This window comes from Anolis sagrei, chromosome 5 (assembly GCF_037176765.1).
Source record: "Anolis sagrei isolate rAnoSag1 chromosome 5, rAnoSag1.mat, whole genome shotgun sequence".
Taxonomy (NCBI): Eukaryota; Metazoa; Chordata; class Lepidosauria; order Squamata; family Dactyloidae; genus Anolis; species Anolis sagrei.
In genome coordinates this window covers 136121115-136135382 of record NC_090025.1, presented here as the reverse complement: position 1 = coordinate 136135382, position 14268 = coordinate 136121115, and the positions used below count along the sequence as shown (strand labels likewise).

Sequence of the window (14268 nt, the reverse complement as noted above, 5' to 3'; positions counted from 1 at the left end):
AAAAGAATAAGTGTGTGCGTATATATGCTTGCGTGTGAGTGAGAACAGCACTCTTTGAATGAGGTAGTGATAAATAACAGGAATGGAAAGAGGTAATTATTAGAGAGGGATTTTGTATTTTGGACAACAAATATTTCCATGAAAAATAATGACAGCCCAACACACCACTCTGTCCATCTTTCCATGTTCTCGAGTTCTCACATATAGTTGGTGTAATCTTTTATACCTTTTCTACACATACTGGAGATGGAAACAACAACCGAGTTTCCTGGTTCCATGTATAGGACAGGTTAATAAATATATCTATGGACTCCGTAGCCACAGACTCAATTATCCAAAGCTTGAAAATATTTTGTTTAATCCCAAGAGAAAATAATGTTTTTGCCATTATATAAGGGTCACAATTTTAGTAGACCATTGAATGTAATTGGACTTGACACATGCATTTTGTCATCCACGGGGTATCCTGCAACTAATCCCCAGCAGATATCAAGGGTCCATTGTAATTACAAACATATCTTTGCATCACCATTTCATCAGCACAAAATGTTTGTTTGTTTATTTGGTTGAGAATCATAGTGACAAAGGAAGCACAGAATGACCTACTTGTAAAATCCGGTCTCCTTCCCGAATCCGTCCATCTCGGGCAGCAATACTGTTTGGATCAACCTACACAGGGAAGAAGTTTCTTTAAAATAACTCAAATCTCAACAGATGTGTTTGATGTTAGATTTGGTGTTTTCATATTAATATAGTTTTATATTACACAAATTATTTCCCACTAACCAGATTAATACAAGTCAACAAATTTAATGGGTTATAATTCTTCAAATCAATACTTTCCTGGTCAGTTTAATGTTGTTGAAGTAGTGTCAGCTCTTGTGGAAAAATGGAAATAAAAGGATTTATGAACAATTGTGGCTGGTGGCTATCATGCCTCTGGAGCAGTAAATCTATTCCAGGTCTTAGTCTGAACTTTAAAGGCACAATCCAAGCAATTTTGGGGACAAGATTCAGCACTTTATACAGAGAACACTTTAAAAGTTCAGACTAAAAATTAAAAAGTTTTCACTATACCACTGTTAAAGAAGCCAGCTCCCCAGACTTTAATGAGTAGGACACCAGGTATCACATATATTGCTACCATAAGTTTTCAAGCAGGTAGGAAATAAGAGGTGACTTTCTATCTGTCCTTTATTTTCAATTCTCTGTTCAATTGTCAGAGTCAAATATGACCTGCCCTAGTATCCAGCCATTATTTGTAGTTTCTACTACATGGCTCAAGGAAGTGAAGAGGTAGCAAATACAAATAATGGCTGGATACTAGAGCAGGTCACAATTTGGACTAGAACTTCAATCATGAACAAGATTTGTATGTATGTTTAAAAATTGTTTTCCTTTGCAAAGGTCTGCTTATAAAAACATTATTTTATATATTCATGTAAATATCTAAATTTCAAGGGAAAATTAACAGTCAGAGTCATTTCCCTCTATCACATGTTTCCAGAATTTTGAACAAAGTGAGACAATTTCAACATTTCTTGGTAGTTAGTTAGGCATTTCCGGCACTCTTCCTAATATTAATATGGAATTTGAAGGCATTGATTATAATATAGTCAGACTGCCAATTGAATGGGCGACGTGGCCAATAGGAACAAATGGAGAACAAGAAGTAAACAAGTGGGCCCTGTGAATTCATGGGACTAAACGCTAGGAGGAAAAAGAAGACTGCCAATTGAAAAGGATCAATGTTGGCAAATAGACAGTTGGGTTGCTTACTATTTCTTTCTTCCCCTTCCACAACACACACATCTTTACCTCACTGATATAGATTCCCATGTCTTCCTCATCATCAGTACGGTAACAGACGGTCAATCCCAACTTTTCCTGACTGCTAATACGACAAAGCTCAACTTCCTGTAAAATAATGAATTACAGTGAGATGCCTATCCTGAGGGGAAAAAATATGGTACAAAGATGAGTTACACATTTGCACACAAGTTACCATACAGAATTTTGCGATCATGATCCCGTTATTTGCTTCAAGGTCAAATACTTTTTACAAATAGTGATAATGCCTATTACTTAATATTGTTGCACTTCCAATTATAACAAAATACCAAATATAATGGAGTTGGAAGCCATTAAGTAAAATTTGTCATGTATTCAGTGGTGCCAAAATCCAAGAATGGAAGACTGGTAATATATTATAGAGTCAGTTTGCTTCGATCAAGCCAACTATTGATTTACAGGACTGGGGAAAGACAGAGTATTCATCAATCCATCAATCTCACACGAATGCCAGTCTTCCATCAGCCACTTAAACCATAAACCAAAATCAGAGTCACTTGCCAAATCATATAAGGAACATAGTATATTGTGAGGTGCAGTATAAATAATAAACAGTAATTAGAAAACATAATTCATTTTTTCATAAGCTAGTATTTTGTCTTAATGTTTTTCTTCCATGTTCTAAGATCTTAAACAATCACTTTTATCAAAATATGGTGCAAAAACCTTGCAAACACAGGGTTATATTGGCTATTGTGTAACATATGTATTCTAGTTGTATATAATAAAATTTAAGACTTTGAATACACCAACAAAAGGACAATTCCTGAGGACAAGGATTTAGCCCTGGAACAAGTATCCAGAGACAAGTCCCCATGCAGCCAAAAAGTGCACTGAATTGGGATTGTGGTTTCCTAATGATTATATAGTGCCCTCCTACAAAGGGTAAGACTGAGTGGGACTTCAAACATGCCAAGAGACTTGTACATCCATACTTAAAATGTAGGGGAGCAGCGGAGCTTGGACCCACCACTGCCTCATCTGCAAACTGGCCCATAGAGGCCACCACCACTGCAGATCCAGTGGCCTCTTTGCAGGCAGGTGCTCAAGTCCACCAAAGAGGACCCAAGTGCTGCTGCTGCCAGTCCGCAGCCTACTTGGGAAAAACAAAATCACTGGGCAGGAGGGTTTCATTCACTCCACCCATCAATTGGGTCTGTGGTTTGATCAGGTCATGATGCAGAAAAACAAAGAAGAGAGTCCAGAAGTGTTTCCCCCTGTTTTTTCCAGGATGATACAGGTAGCCCTGCAAAACACAGCCCTGCAAAACACATCCACCAGGCCAGACCTCTCCTTTGTGTTTTTCTGTTTTCTAACTTCCTGCCTGATCCCTTGTACCACACTTTCTATTGCACAACATTGGTTCCCAATTTTCTATGGGCAAGTTCAATTGTAGGATTTTTCTGTAGTCCTACATGTAGCAAGATGTATATAAGATTTTTGGTATTTTGCCACAAATATGGCCTTTTGAAACAATTAATTAAATGACAATGACTCATTCTGTGAAGGATGGAAAACTAGGTAAAAGGTCATCTTTTCCTTTCTGAACTGGAAGGCATGTTCAACGAAACAGGTTATTCTTGAAGGATAGGAGAAAAGGTCAAATTGCTCATCCTCCAGGGTTATAGAATAGTGGTTTGAGGACTATAACCTTCTATTACCAGGTTAAAAGTCATTATCCCCTTCAGCAACTAGGTTAATACTGCAATTTCTTCAGGTGATAGAAGTGTAGGTTGTAAATGTCATCATTGTGTTAAAACTTTCTTGAAAGAAAAAGACTCAAGTGATATAGTTTGGGACATTGTAAGAGTTTGCTATATAGAACCGTAGAGGAATATGTAATTACACTGCGTATAACTACATGCCTCAATATGGTAATTTTGATTCAGCAAATAATTTGTTTTACTGAAAAATTATGGTTATTTTGTGGGGAAAATGCGTCAAAGGTTACATACATTTTTCAGTCCTTGTGAAGATGGAAAAATGGCAATCAACAGGGAATTAATGTGTGAAAACGCTCCCACAGGGAACTATACAAGTTATATCCATATTTGGAGACTGCCAAATGCTTTATCATCTCAGGTTTCTGTTGAGAAATTCATCTGGGAACAACATTCTGCATTAATTCGGGCATCTTCTTTTTCTCAGTGATTCAAGGGTTTAAGAATGAAAACAAACAGGGGAACTATTAATGTGACTTGAGCTATATTTTTCTTCAGTAGCTTCTTCTTTGAAATGTGTTAGTTACAAATAAACATCAAACAATGCCTATTAGTGTGCTGGAAGAATGTTATTCCCAAACCAATTATGAACTTTGTGCACCTATGGAGTGGAATAGAACATCTACATTGTTTACTACTTTACCCTTATAGTACGAAAACAGTGGTAAATCTTCAAAGCCCATTTTGTAGTAGATATTTTTATGACCCTCTTTCTCAAAACTCTTCACTAGCTACTGCATAAAGATCACAGAATTATTCAGGATATAGTATATTTCACAGTACTCTGAGAATTAACAAAAAGAAGGTTGACAACAGATCTGACCAAGTTAAAAGCAAAAGAATTTCTGCAATATAGTAATTACACACTGTTTAATAAAGGTTTTATAATAAGTAACCAATGCATTATAAACAGATCAGGTACAAAAGCTGTACTTCCTATTCACTTGAAATCTCATTTCCCATGCCAGCATTTGAAATTTCTTCAGATTTTATACATTTCAGAGCATATTTTCTAAGTCACAAAGCACAGTAGCCTTTTGTTAAGGCAGAATTCTGCATCCAATATAAGGTCCATACTTTTTTCATCACTTATTGCCAAGGTATGATGTTCACCCAAATCACTGAAGAACTATATTTTGACATGGAAAATAGCCAAATCCTTTTTCTTCTCATCAGGATTTGGAATACACCTGCATTTAATCTCTGGATACAAAATGTGCTAAGTCAAACTCCACTTTATTTGAAATAAAACTAAAATATTTATTTCAATCAATTAGCAGATACAGGATGTCTGTATTTTGAATTTTAAGTTTTTTGCATGGCCACTCCTTCCATTTATTTATATCACTTTGTACATACAAATTTTATGAAATGGATACAACAAACAAATTACAAATGAAGTTTAACACAGCCCCCTTCCCACACACATATACATACACATACACACACATACATAAAGAATCTGTATAGACCATAGAACAGGCATGGGCAAACTTTGATCCTTCAGTTGTTTTGGACTTCAGCTCCCACAATTCCTAACAGGTTGTTAGGAATGGTGGGAGTTAAAGTCCAAAACACCTAGAGGGCCAAAGTTTCTCCATGCCTGTAATAGACTAATATGACATGTATTTACATATGTATTACTAACCTATTAACAAAAGAAATTAACACTGCGATATGCAAATGTATGGATATTATTTAAACTATGCGAAAACAGAGTATGTATAAGTATGTATAGGCTCCCCAAAAAAGCTAGATTTCTTAAATCCACATCCTGACCCAGGTTAAATTGCTACATGGAAGCAGCCAAAGATTCCATGTGTCTGAGTTCCTCTTCTTTCTTTCTTTGACTAGATCTATGGGAAGAAAGATGAAAAAGGAAGATCTACATATCCTCTTAGGCCTCTTCCATACAGCTGTATAAAATCTTCATTGAACTGGGTTATATGGCAGTGTGGATAATTCATTTCAAAGCAAATATTGTGGATTATCTGCCTTAATATTCTGGGTTATATGGCTGTGTGGGGCTCTTACTGTACTTTGGCCCCATTTCGACACCAAGGACCATGAAGGTACTTTGGATGAGTATAACTGATAATCTGCATGTTGCCCCTGTATCACAGGGAATTGACCCCTGTTGCGTCCCCCATGCTTTAGCATAAATAAGCAAAGGGTCGGATTCCATGCTATTTAAATGTTTGGCTGAACATTTTGCAACTGAATTTGCTGTTAGAGATTGCGAATTTGCTATAATACTGGTATATGCATGAAGATATTTTAGCATACAAACACAAGTTCAAGAAAAACAATTACAAAGTATTGTTGAAGGCTTTCACTACCTCTGAGGATGCTTGCCGTAGATGCAGGTGAAACGTCAGGAGAGAATGCCTCTAGACCATGGCCATATAGCCCGAAAAAACCTACAACAACCCAACAATTACAAACTTTCTGAATTCTACTACATTATATCTCAATATTACAGCTTTACAATTGTGTTTTATGCCTAAGAATTTCATACCACTCAATATGAATCTGAAGAAGTGGGTTTCGATCCAAGAAAGCTTATGTAAAAACTGTATTATCCCCAAATGCTGTACTTTTCTTTGATCATGGAATATATTTACATTTCACATTTATTTTATGTTTAAACTGACTTAAATTGTGCTGAACCTCTATCCCTTGGACATTTTGACTAAAACAGGTAATACATATTTTAGGATTTTATCAGCATATCGCCTTGTTACTCTTGGAGCTTTTCAATTTTGAAGAATTTACCATTTACTCTGCCAAAATGCCTATAGAGACTTGGCAAAGCTCAAGATTTTTTTTAACCCTACTGAAATGCTTCACTTGTGAAAACAACTTAATGAAATTGTCCTCTTATTCCTCTCTAATGCTCCCAGTGTGTTCTGTTATGCAGATTTTACTGAGACAACCCCATCTACAATGTATTTGTGGTTATTTCTATGGAAATAGAAAAGTTATGGAGCAAGACAGCTGAGATGTAAACAAGCTGGAACCGCTGGCAGCTGTGCAGTTAACAAAATAAAATTGCATTTCCTGCTGTCTTTTCACTTATCAATGTTGACAGAAGACTATTCTGGCTTCTTATATGCAGTACTGAAAAGATAAACCACATTGGTTGCCAATTTTACCAGAAATGAACTAGCTATTGTTTCACATGATATCCCCAAAGTATCACATGATACTCCTCAAGTATTGGATTTTAAGAAGAATTTCTGCAATAGTTTTAATTTGGATTATCTAAATGCAGATTACCAAAAATGTTAAACTGATAGACTAAAGGGGGAGGGAAAGCAGCATGAAACTGAACCTTTTTTTGTGGTAATCCCATTCATTCCCTTATTTAATAATGTGTGTGTGTGTGTGTAATTTCTTTATGCTTGTTTCTTTGTCAGTGTTGATGTGGAGATTATCTGGTTTGCCTACTCTGGAACATGCAACATATCATTGTCCTTCTTTAGAGGTCCCTTTCAAATCTTTGATACTGCATCTGTAGTATACATATGACAGATGTGTGTGTGTGTGAATGGCTGGATGGCCCTTTGTCAGGAGGACTTTGATTATGTTTTCCTGTCCCTGGCGAAGGGAGTTGGGCTGGATGGCCTTAAGGCAGCATTTCTCAACTTGGGAAGTCAGGACCCCAAGGGGGTCACCAGGGGGGTGTCAGAAGGGTCATCAAAGACCACCAGAAAACACACTATTTTCTGTGTGGGATGTTTGGCCCAATTCCATCGTTGGTGGGGTTTGGAATGCTCTTTGATTGTAGGTGAACTATAAATCCTAGTAACTACAACTCCCTAATGTCGGGGTCTATTTCCCCCAAACTCCATCTGTGTTCCTAATTGGGTATATGGAATATCCATGCCAAGTTTGGTCCAGATCCATCATTGTTTGAGTCCACAGTGCTCTCTGGATGTAGGTAAACTACAACTCCCAAACTCAAGGTCAATGCCCACGACACCCTTCTAGTGTTTTCTGTTAGTCATGGGAGTCCTGTGTGCCACGTTTGGTTAAATTCAGTCATTGGTGGAGTTCAGAATGCTCTTTGATTGTAGGTTAACTATAAATCCCAGCAACTACAAAATCCATTTTTTTCAGTGATGGTTGCTCCTTGGGTTAGTAGGTGTCTTGTGGCCAAATTTGGCAGCAATCTGTCCAGTGGTTCTTATTCTTATATATATATTGCTTAGATTCAGAGATTTCAAAGTGGTAGGTAAAGGTAAAAATTTCCCTGACATTAAGTCTAGTCGTGTCACACTCTGGGGGGTGGTGTTCACCTCAATTTCTAAGCCAAAGAGTTGGCGTTGTCTGTAGAAACCTTCAAGGTCATGTGGCCAGCATGAGTGCATGGAGCCCCGTTAACTTCCCACAGAAGCGTTACCTATTGATCTACTCACATTTGCATGTTTTCAAACTGCTAGGTTGGCAGAAGCTGGGCCTAACAGCAGGAGCTCATGCCGCTCCCCGGATTCAAACCACCGTTTTGGTCAACAAGTTCAGCAGCTCTGTGGTTTAATCCACTGTGCCACCAGAGTATACATCAGTAAAACATAGCATCCCGGTATACCTCATTTAAGAAAGTCACTTCTTCAACAAAGAGAGTAGAGAGTGAGCCAAACAGACCTTTTCTGGAAGGGAGTTGTTGTGGTTATGTTTATTATGTATTATGTTTATTATGTATACCCCACTTTTTTCTCTCCATAAAGGAGACTCAAAGCGGTTTATATGAAAGCATTTCAATACAATTTAAAATCCAAAATACACAAACATTAAATCAGAATTAAACATTAATGGTATGGTGTTTATAGTTTTAATGGTTTTTATTTGGATTTTTACTATGTTATGTCAAATGTTTTTAATGGTATTTATGACTGTTGTGGCATCAAATTGTTGCCAATTTGTAAGTTGCCTTGAGTCACCTTTGGGCTGAGAAAAGTGGGATAGATAAATAAATAATAAACAATAATAAAATTCCATAGACTTGGAGCAGCCACTGAGAAGGCTCTTTCCTTTGCCCGTAATTATTGGTGTCTTCCTAGGACCTTGCTACTTTCAAGCTTAATTCCAAATTTTATAGTTCACTTTAAAATGCAATTTTTGTTGTGGAGATGTCCTTTTGTAGATGGGAAGATCTTTAATTATACAGAAAGTTTATGTGCCCCTTCATTTCATTTCAATACGTTGAACATCTACTGAACGTAATCAGTCTTACATAAAAAGATAGAAATCATAATTCATACAGTACCTATGGTATTACTGCCCTGTAGGTTGCTAAGCAAGTATAATTGTTGCTTCCTTGGCTTTTCAAAAAAGAAAAAGAAAGACACTTATTCAGCACATCATAATTTAAGCATCTAGCTGCCCAAAGTGCAATAGATATGGCAGATGTGGCAGCATATGTTCTGATCAACACTTTTCTATCTGTGATTAATATACAGTGGTGGTTTAAAAATGGCTACAATTGCTGCACCCCCCACATATTTGAACATTTTTCATGCTACAATGCCGTGAAAATTACTTCAGCATATTAATTAAAGTCAAGTTGCAGAGCAGAACGCTTGCATGCTAGACAGCTGTTAAAGATCTGCTTTATTTGCCTGGATTGCAGTTTAGGGCACTTGTGTATGCCAAATGCTGAGGAAGTGCCAGACTAATGACCATTTCACTCTTTACAGCTCCCTCACAGAGGTCACGCAAAATGTTTTTTTGAATCGAGGGCTTGCATGCCAGAGAGTCCTATCAGAGCATTTGCAGAGCTAGCTCACAACTCAGGGCTAGCTGTTATATCTGTGAGACCACTGAATAGGCCTAAAGTTATTTTTAATTTTTCAGAAGAGGAGGATCTCCAGATGGGATATGGGAGCACCAAAGCAAAAGTACCATAGGCTTCTTCTACACAGTAATTTAATCTGAGTTAGGGAATTAGTTAAAGAGAATTGCTTCACTGTAGAGTGCCTACACAGCCTGCCCAGGAACTGGCTGAAGACTAGGGCAGTGGCCACAAAGATCCAATAATTATGGATCAATTCAATCCAAGGAATATTTTTTTCTACATCATCCAGTGGAACACGCTGATAAGAAGCAGTCTGTCCAACACAGTCATTAGTAGACAAAAGAAATAATAAAAAAATTATTTTATGCCCCGCCTTCATCTCCCTGAAGAGTACTCGGGGCGGCTTACATGGGGCCAAGTAGGGCAGAGAAAGAGAGGGAAAGTGAGTATTTCCAAGGGAGGCATTTGTTTACCTTCTGGGGAGCTGTGTTTCCATTTTCTTCCCTTGAATGCTTCAGCGCTAGCCCAGTCTTCTCAAGTGATCTACATTTTGGTGTTGTGTTGCAGTTCTACATGGGCTAATCGCTGATAGGCTACAGTGGATTTCTAGGTTTTTTAAATCCAGAAATCCACTGCTGTTTCTGACTGGATGTAAGTTACAATGTGCATTGAAGATGTATGCTTTGTGAATAACTGGACATTGAGCTGATTTGGAACTGGATTTTATTGCCTATGTAGATAGGCCCATCATTTCAGGTCAGACATTTAAACCAATGCTAGCGGTGAAGTAAGAGTCAGACCTCAGTCAAGATGGAACCAAATAATAATAGAATTGTGGCATGTGTATGTGGCATGTGTACTCCAGATATAAGGGAATACTCAGGTATAAGGGTGCCTATGTTCCAGGTATAACAATTCATATGCCACAAAACTGACTAGTTTTTGGCTTCAACAAGATCTTTAACAATCCATGAAGATGGATTAAAGATGCAAGTTTGAAATTATAATACATATCTTCTAACAAATAATAAATAAATATATACATACATACATTTTATTGATTAGCCCTTAGGCCATATCACAAAAGCGAACTAAAAAACAAATCTTGATACAACTTAATAAAACTATATGTAGTAAGTTAAATAAGATTATTATTATTATTATTATTATTATTATTATTATTATTATACAGTATATAAAAGTATGATAAAAGTATCTGGGTTGTTGTAGGGTTTTTTGGGCTATGTGGCCATGTTCTAGAAGCATTTCTCCTGACGTTTCACCTGCATTTATGGCAAGCATCCTCACCTCACTACCTCTGAGAATTCTTGCCATACATGCAGGCAAAACGTCAGGAGAAATGCCTCTAGAACATGGCCATATAGCCCGAAAAAAACTACAACAACCCAGTGATTCCGGCCATGAAAGCCTTCGACAATACATAAAAGTATCTTCTTGCAAAAAAGGGCGGATTTGAATTAGTTGTGTTATAAAGAATACATGCAAAACATGAGGATCCACAAAAATACAAAAGTGGATGATTTATATTAGTTCTAATACATATTGCTGGTACCTTCCTTGTGAAAAACAGGTAAAATTAACACAGTACTACCCAAAAACAAAATTAAGCTCACTTTTCTTTATTTCCTTGGGGGAGGGGCAGTATCTATGACAATGTTATTTCTCATTCAAGAAAAAGAGTAGTTTTTACATGAAAGCAAAGTGGTTGGGAGAGGAGAGCATTACCAGCTTGATGTATTCCCCACTCTGCTGTTAACACCAACCAAATGATTAGAGATAACAATGATAGATTTATCCTCATCCATTTTGCATCCTTTTTGCCTCCACCCTAGTGATATTCTTGATTTGGGGGACACAAAATCAAGCCCATAAATTGGCATATGCATTAACAGTGACAGCTACCAGTGATGGAAATCTCATCCGCTTTGAATGCCAGGCTTTTCTCTCCTAAATCATGAGCTCTTCTAAATAGATGCAAGGATTAAGAACAAACAAGCATAACATCAACTGACTTGATATCCTGATTCACCTCACTCAATCTACTTATGTCCAGATTAGGTTCAAAAGAGAGAGTAGGAGAGAGACAGAATGGGTATATGTTTTAGTAGCTAAAATAACAAAGTATAGAATTGGCTGTTGGGTTTTGATCTCTGAAGGTAATTCAAACAAATTGTTCCATAAACAACAGCAATAATACAAAAGGACACTGTGTGTTGGCATGCATTTAATATTTTAAGACAAAATGAAGACTGGACAGAACATTATAATGGTGTAATATCAGAGATATATCTATGTTTATAAACTTGTTCATAGGAGGAGCCAGTTTAGGATATCAGGTTAAAGGCCTTAGCACTTTTGTGCTTTCTTCCATTACAAATAATAGACAGCATATTGGTGCATTTACATCACTGCTACTTTCATGCCGGTTTTCTTTCTCTATTCCACTGGGAGTATCTTTTTTCCATTGCAAAACCAATGTATTAACTACAAAAAAACTATTCCAGATTTTGTTGCACATTCTCTTCACTTGCCCTTTTTGTCCTCTGTGCATTGTCTTACTTCTCCTAAAGTGTTCCTATGTTGCAATGGAAAATTACAACACTGGTCGTAGCTTTCACTGTTCTAGGCTATAACTGATATATCTTTTATTAGGACTGTGGTTGAAGAGGACAATATTTCTCCAAGGCCTTTATTTTAAATTATTTCTGGTGGCTGTTAGATTTGGATTCTGACTTTTACTTGCTCAGGGCTCTTTCAAGGAACTCTGAGCAAGTAAAAACCTCATTTTGATTCATAATACTTTTAAAAGGGGAAATGACTTCAGTTGGATATAAAGAAAAATACTGCAGTTTTAATGACTAGAAGTTTTTTTTACTGCTACAGACTTTGCACTTTTAATACACATGACTGTGGCCAAAGACAGCTACTCTACTGTTTGCGTATAAGTAAAGATGAACAATATGTTTAATTTAACTTATCGTATCAGAAGCGAACCGAGGGTACAACTGTGCTGGCACAGTAGTGCCAGGAAATTTAAATTTTTCTTTCTTGCTTTGCTAGTTTGTATGAATTTATTTAAGTCACACATTTTGCAAACAGGTATCTTCCCCAGGTTGCAGCCATAGGGCCAGCAACCTGGCAATCATTGTTAGAGTCTATAGACACGCCCCTTTTCCCAGGGTTTTAGAGGCAAAGGAGGACTTTTGTTTAGTCTCACTGTTTGAATCCTAATAGCAGGACGTGTGGGTTTCTCTATCCCACCTGCACAAAGGCTTCACTACTCACAGCTCTGCTGGGGGAGTAAAGAGATAGTTCCACAACTTTTGCTGGGGGAATACAGCCAGCCTTTGCTGGGGCAACAGGACAGTCCCTACAGCCTTCATGGAGTAATCTAAAGGACACCTTTCAGCTTGGCAGATCTACAGAAATCTTGTCTGGTAAGGGACCACTCGGGCTATCCATAAAGTAGCTTGGAGCCAGGAGTAGGGGCCTCATGCCAGCAAGGTAAAGAAAGATTGCCCAAGGAAGGGTCAGAAGATTTCCCTAAGGAAGAAAGGAATAGTTTACCACCAGTCGCCTGCCCCTTGTTGGCAGATTGAGAAAGCTACCGGTTTTCCAAGGTTATAAAGCATTTAATTCATTTGTTTGAAAATTTAAGCCCAAATAAAGAACTTTGTTGAATTTATTTTGAGCCTAAATAGAACTTTGTGCTGGGAAATCTAAGGAGATGTCACTGCTATGATCCTTTCATTATTGGCTGCTACATCCCAGTGGATGTCAGGTGGTGCAATACCAGCTAAACAGTATAATTTCTCCAATGGTGTAGGGTGTAGACATCCTGTGGTAATGCAGCATGTCTCATTAAGAGCCACATCCGCTGTTTTAGCATTGAGAGATGTGTTCCACACTGGGCATGCATTTTCAACAGCAGAGTAGCAAAGCGCAAGGGCAGAGGTTTTCACTGTGTCTCGTTGTGATCCCCAGGTTGTGCCAGTCAGCTTTCATATGATATTGTTTCTAGAACCCACTTTTTGCTTGATATTCAAGTAGTGTTTCATTAAACATTTAATTATATTAAGTTACATACTCAGAATATAAGTGGACATGGATTTAGTTAATATATATAGGGCAACGAAGTGTTTGGAGAAGGTACAAATACACAGATACAAGCAAGCTGAACATACCATGCTGCTTGAAGAAAATCCTCCTTTAAATTTAAGAAATAAGTAGTACAAATGAACAATGATTTGTTTGGGAAATTAATTTGCCTGTTGAAAAAAATCAAGGATCAATGCCTTAACAGGTACAAGTAATACTACTTATCTTATGATCTATACAGTTTATGTATCCTTATCTGAAATTCTTGGGACCAGAAGTGTTCTGCATTTTGGATTTTTAAATTTTTTGGAATAATTATTTTTGCATTTATGTACACAATGGATGGATCTACATGGCATTATATGGTTGGTGTAAACCCATGCAATGTAGTTCAATGCAGTTTAACTGCATTATATGGCAGTGTAGATCTAGCCAATTAGACCTTGGAGATAGGACCCAAGTTTTAACACAAAATGTATATTTCATATTATTTATTTAGTTGCTTCATTTCCACCCTGTCTTTCTCACCCCTACAAAGGGATTCAAGGTGGCTTACAAATCCAGCAAGATTCAATGTTGCTTAACATAGTTATAAAACATATCCCATAAACTAAAAATAGTTAAAACAGTAAGCAAATAAAATACATAGAATAAATATGAAATATTTCATATATACACGTTATACATCCTGAAGTAGTTTTATGCAATATGTTGAATATTATTTATTTATTTATAAATTTATTTATAATGAACAAAGGTTGTGTGTAATGAACAATCTGA

The 14268-nt window shown here is 37.0% G+C and overlaps 1 protein-coding gene across 3 annotated transcripts in view; it reads right to left on the bottom strand.

The window, feature by feature from the left end:
* PDZRN4 (PDZ domain containing ring finger 4) overlaps window positions 1–14268 on the bottom strand; it is a 292487-nt gene that overhangs the window by 17599 nt on the left and 260620 nt on the right. For all 3 annotated transcript variants that reach the window (XM_060777598.2, XM_060777599.2, XM_060777600.2), the window contains 2 exons: window positions 1819–1917; window positions 607–669 (listed from right to left, as the gene is read on the bottom strand). In XM_060777598.2, coding sequence (XP_060633581.2) covers window positions 607–669; window positions 1819–1917 — 162 coding nt within the window. The remainder of the gene's footprint in view (window positions 1–606; window positions 670–1818; window positions 1918–14268) is intronic.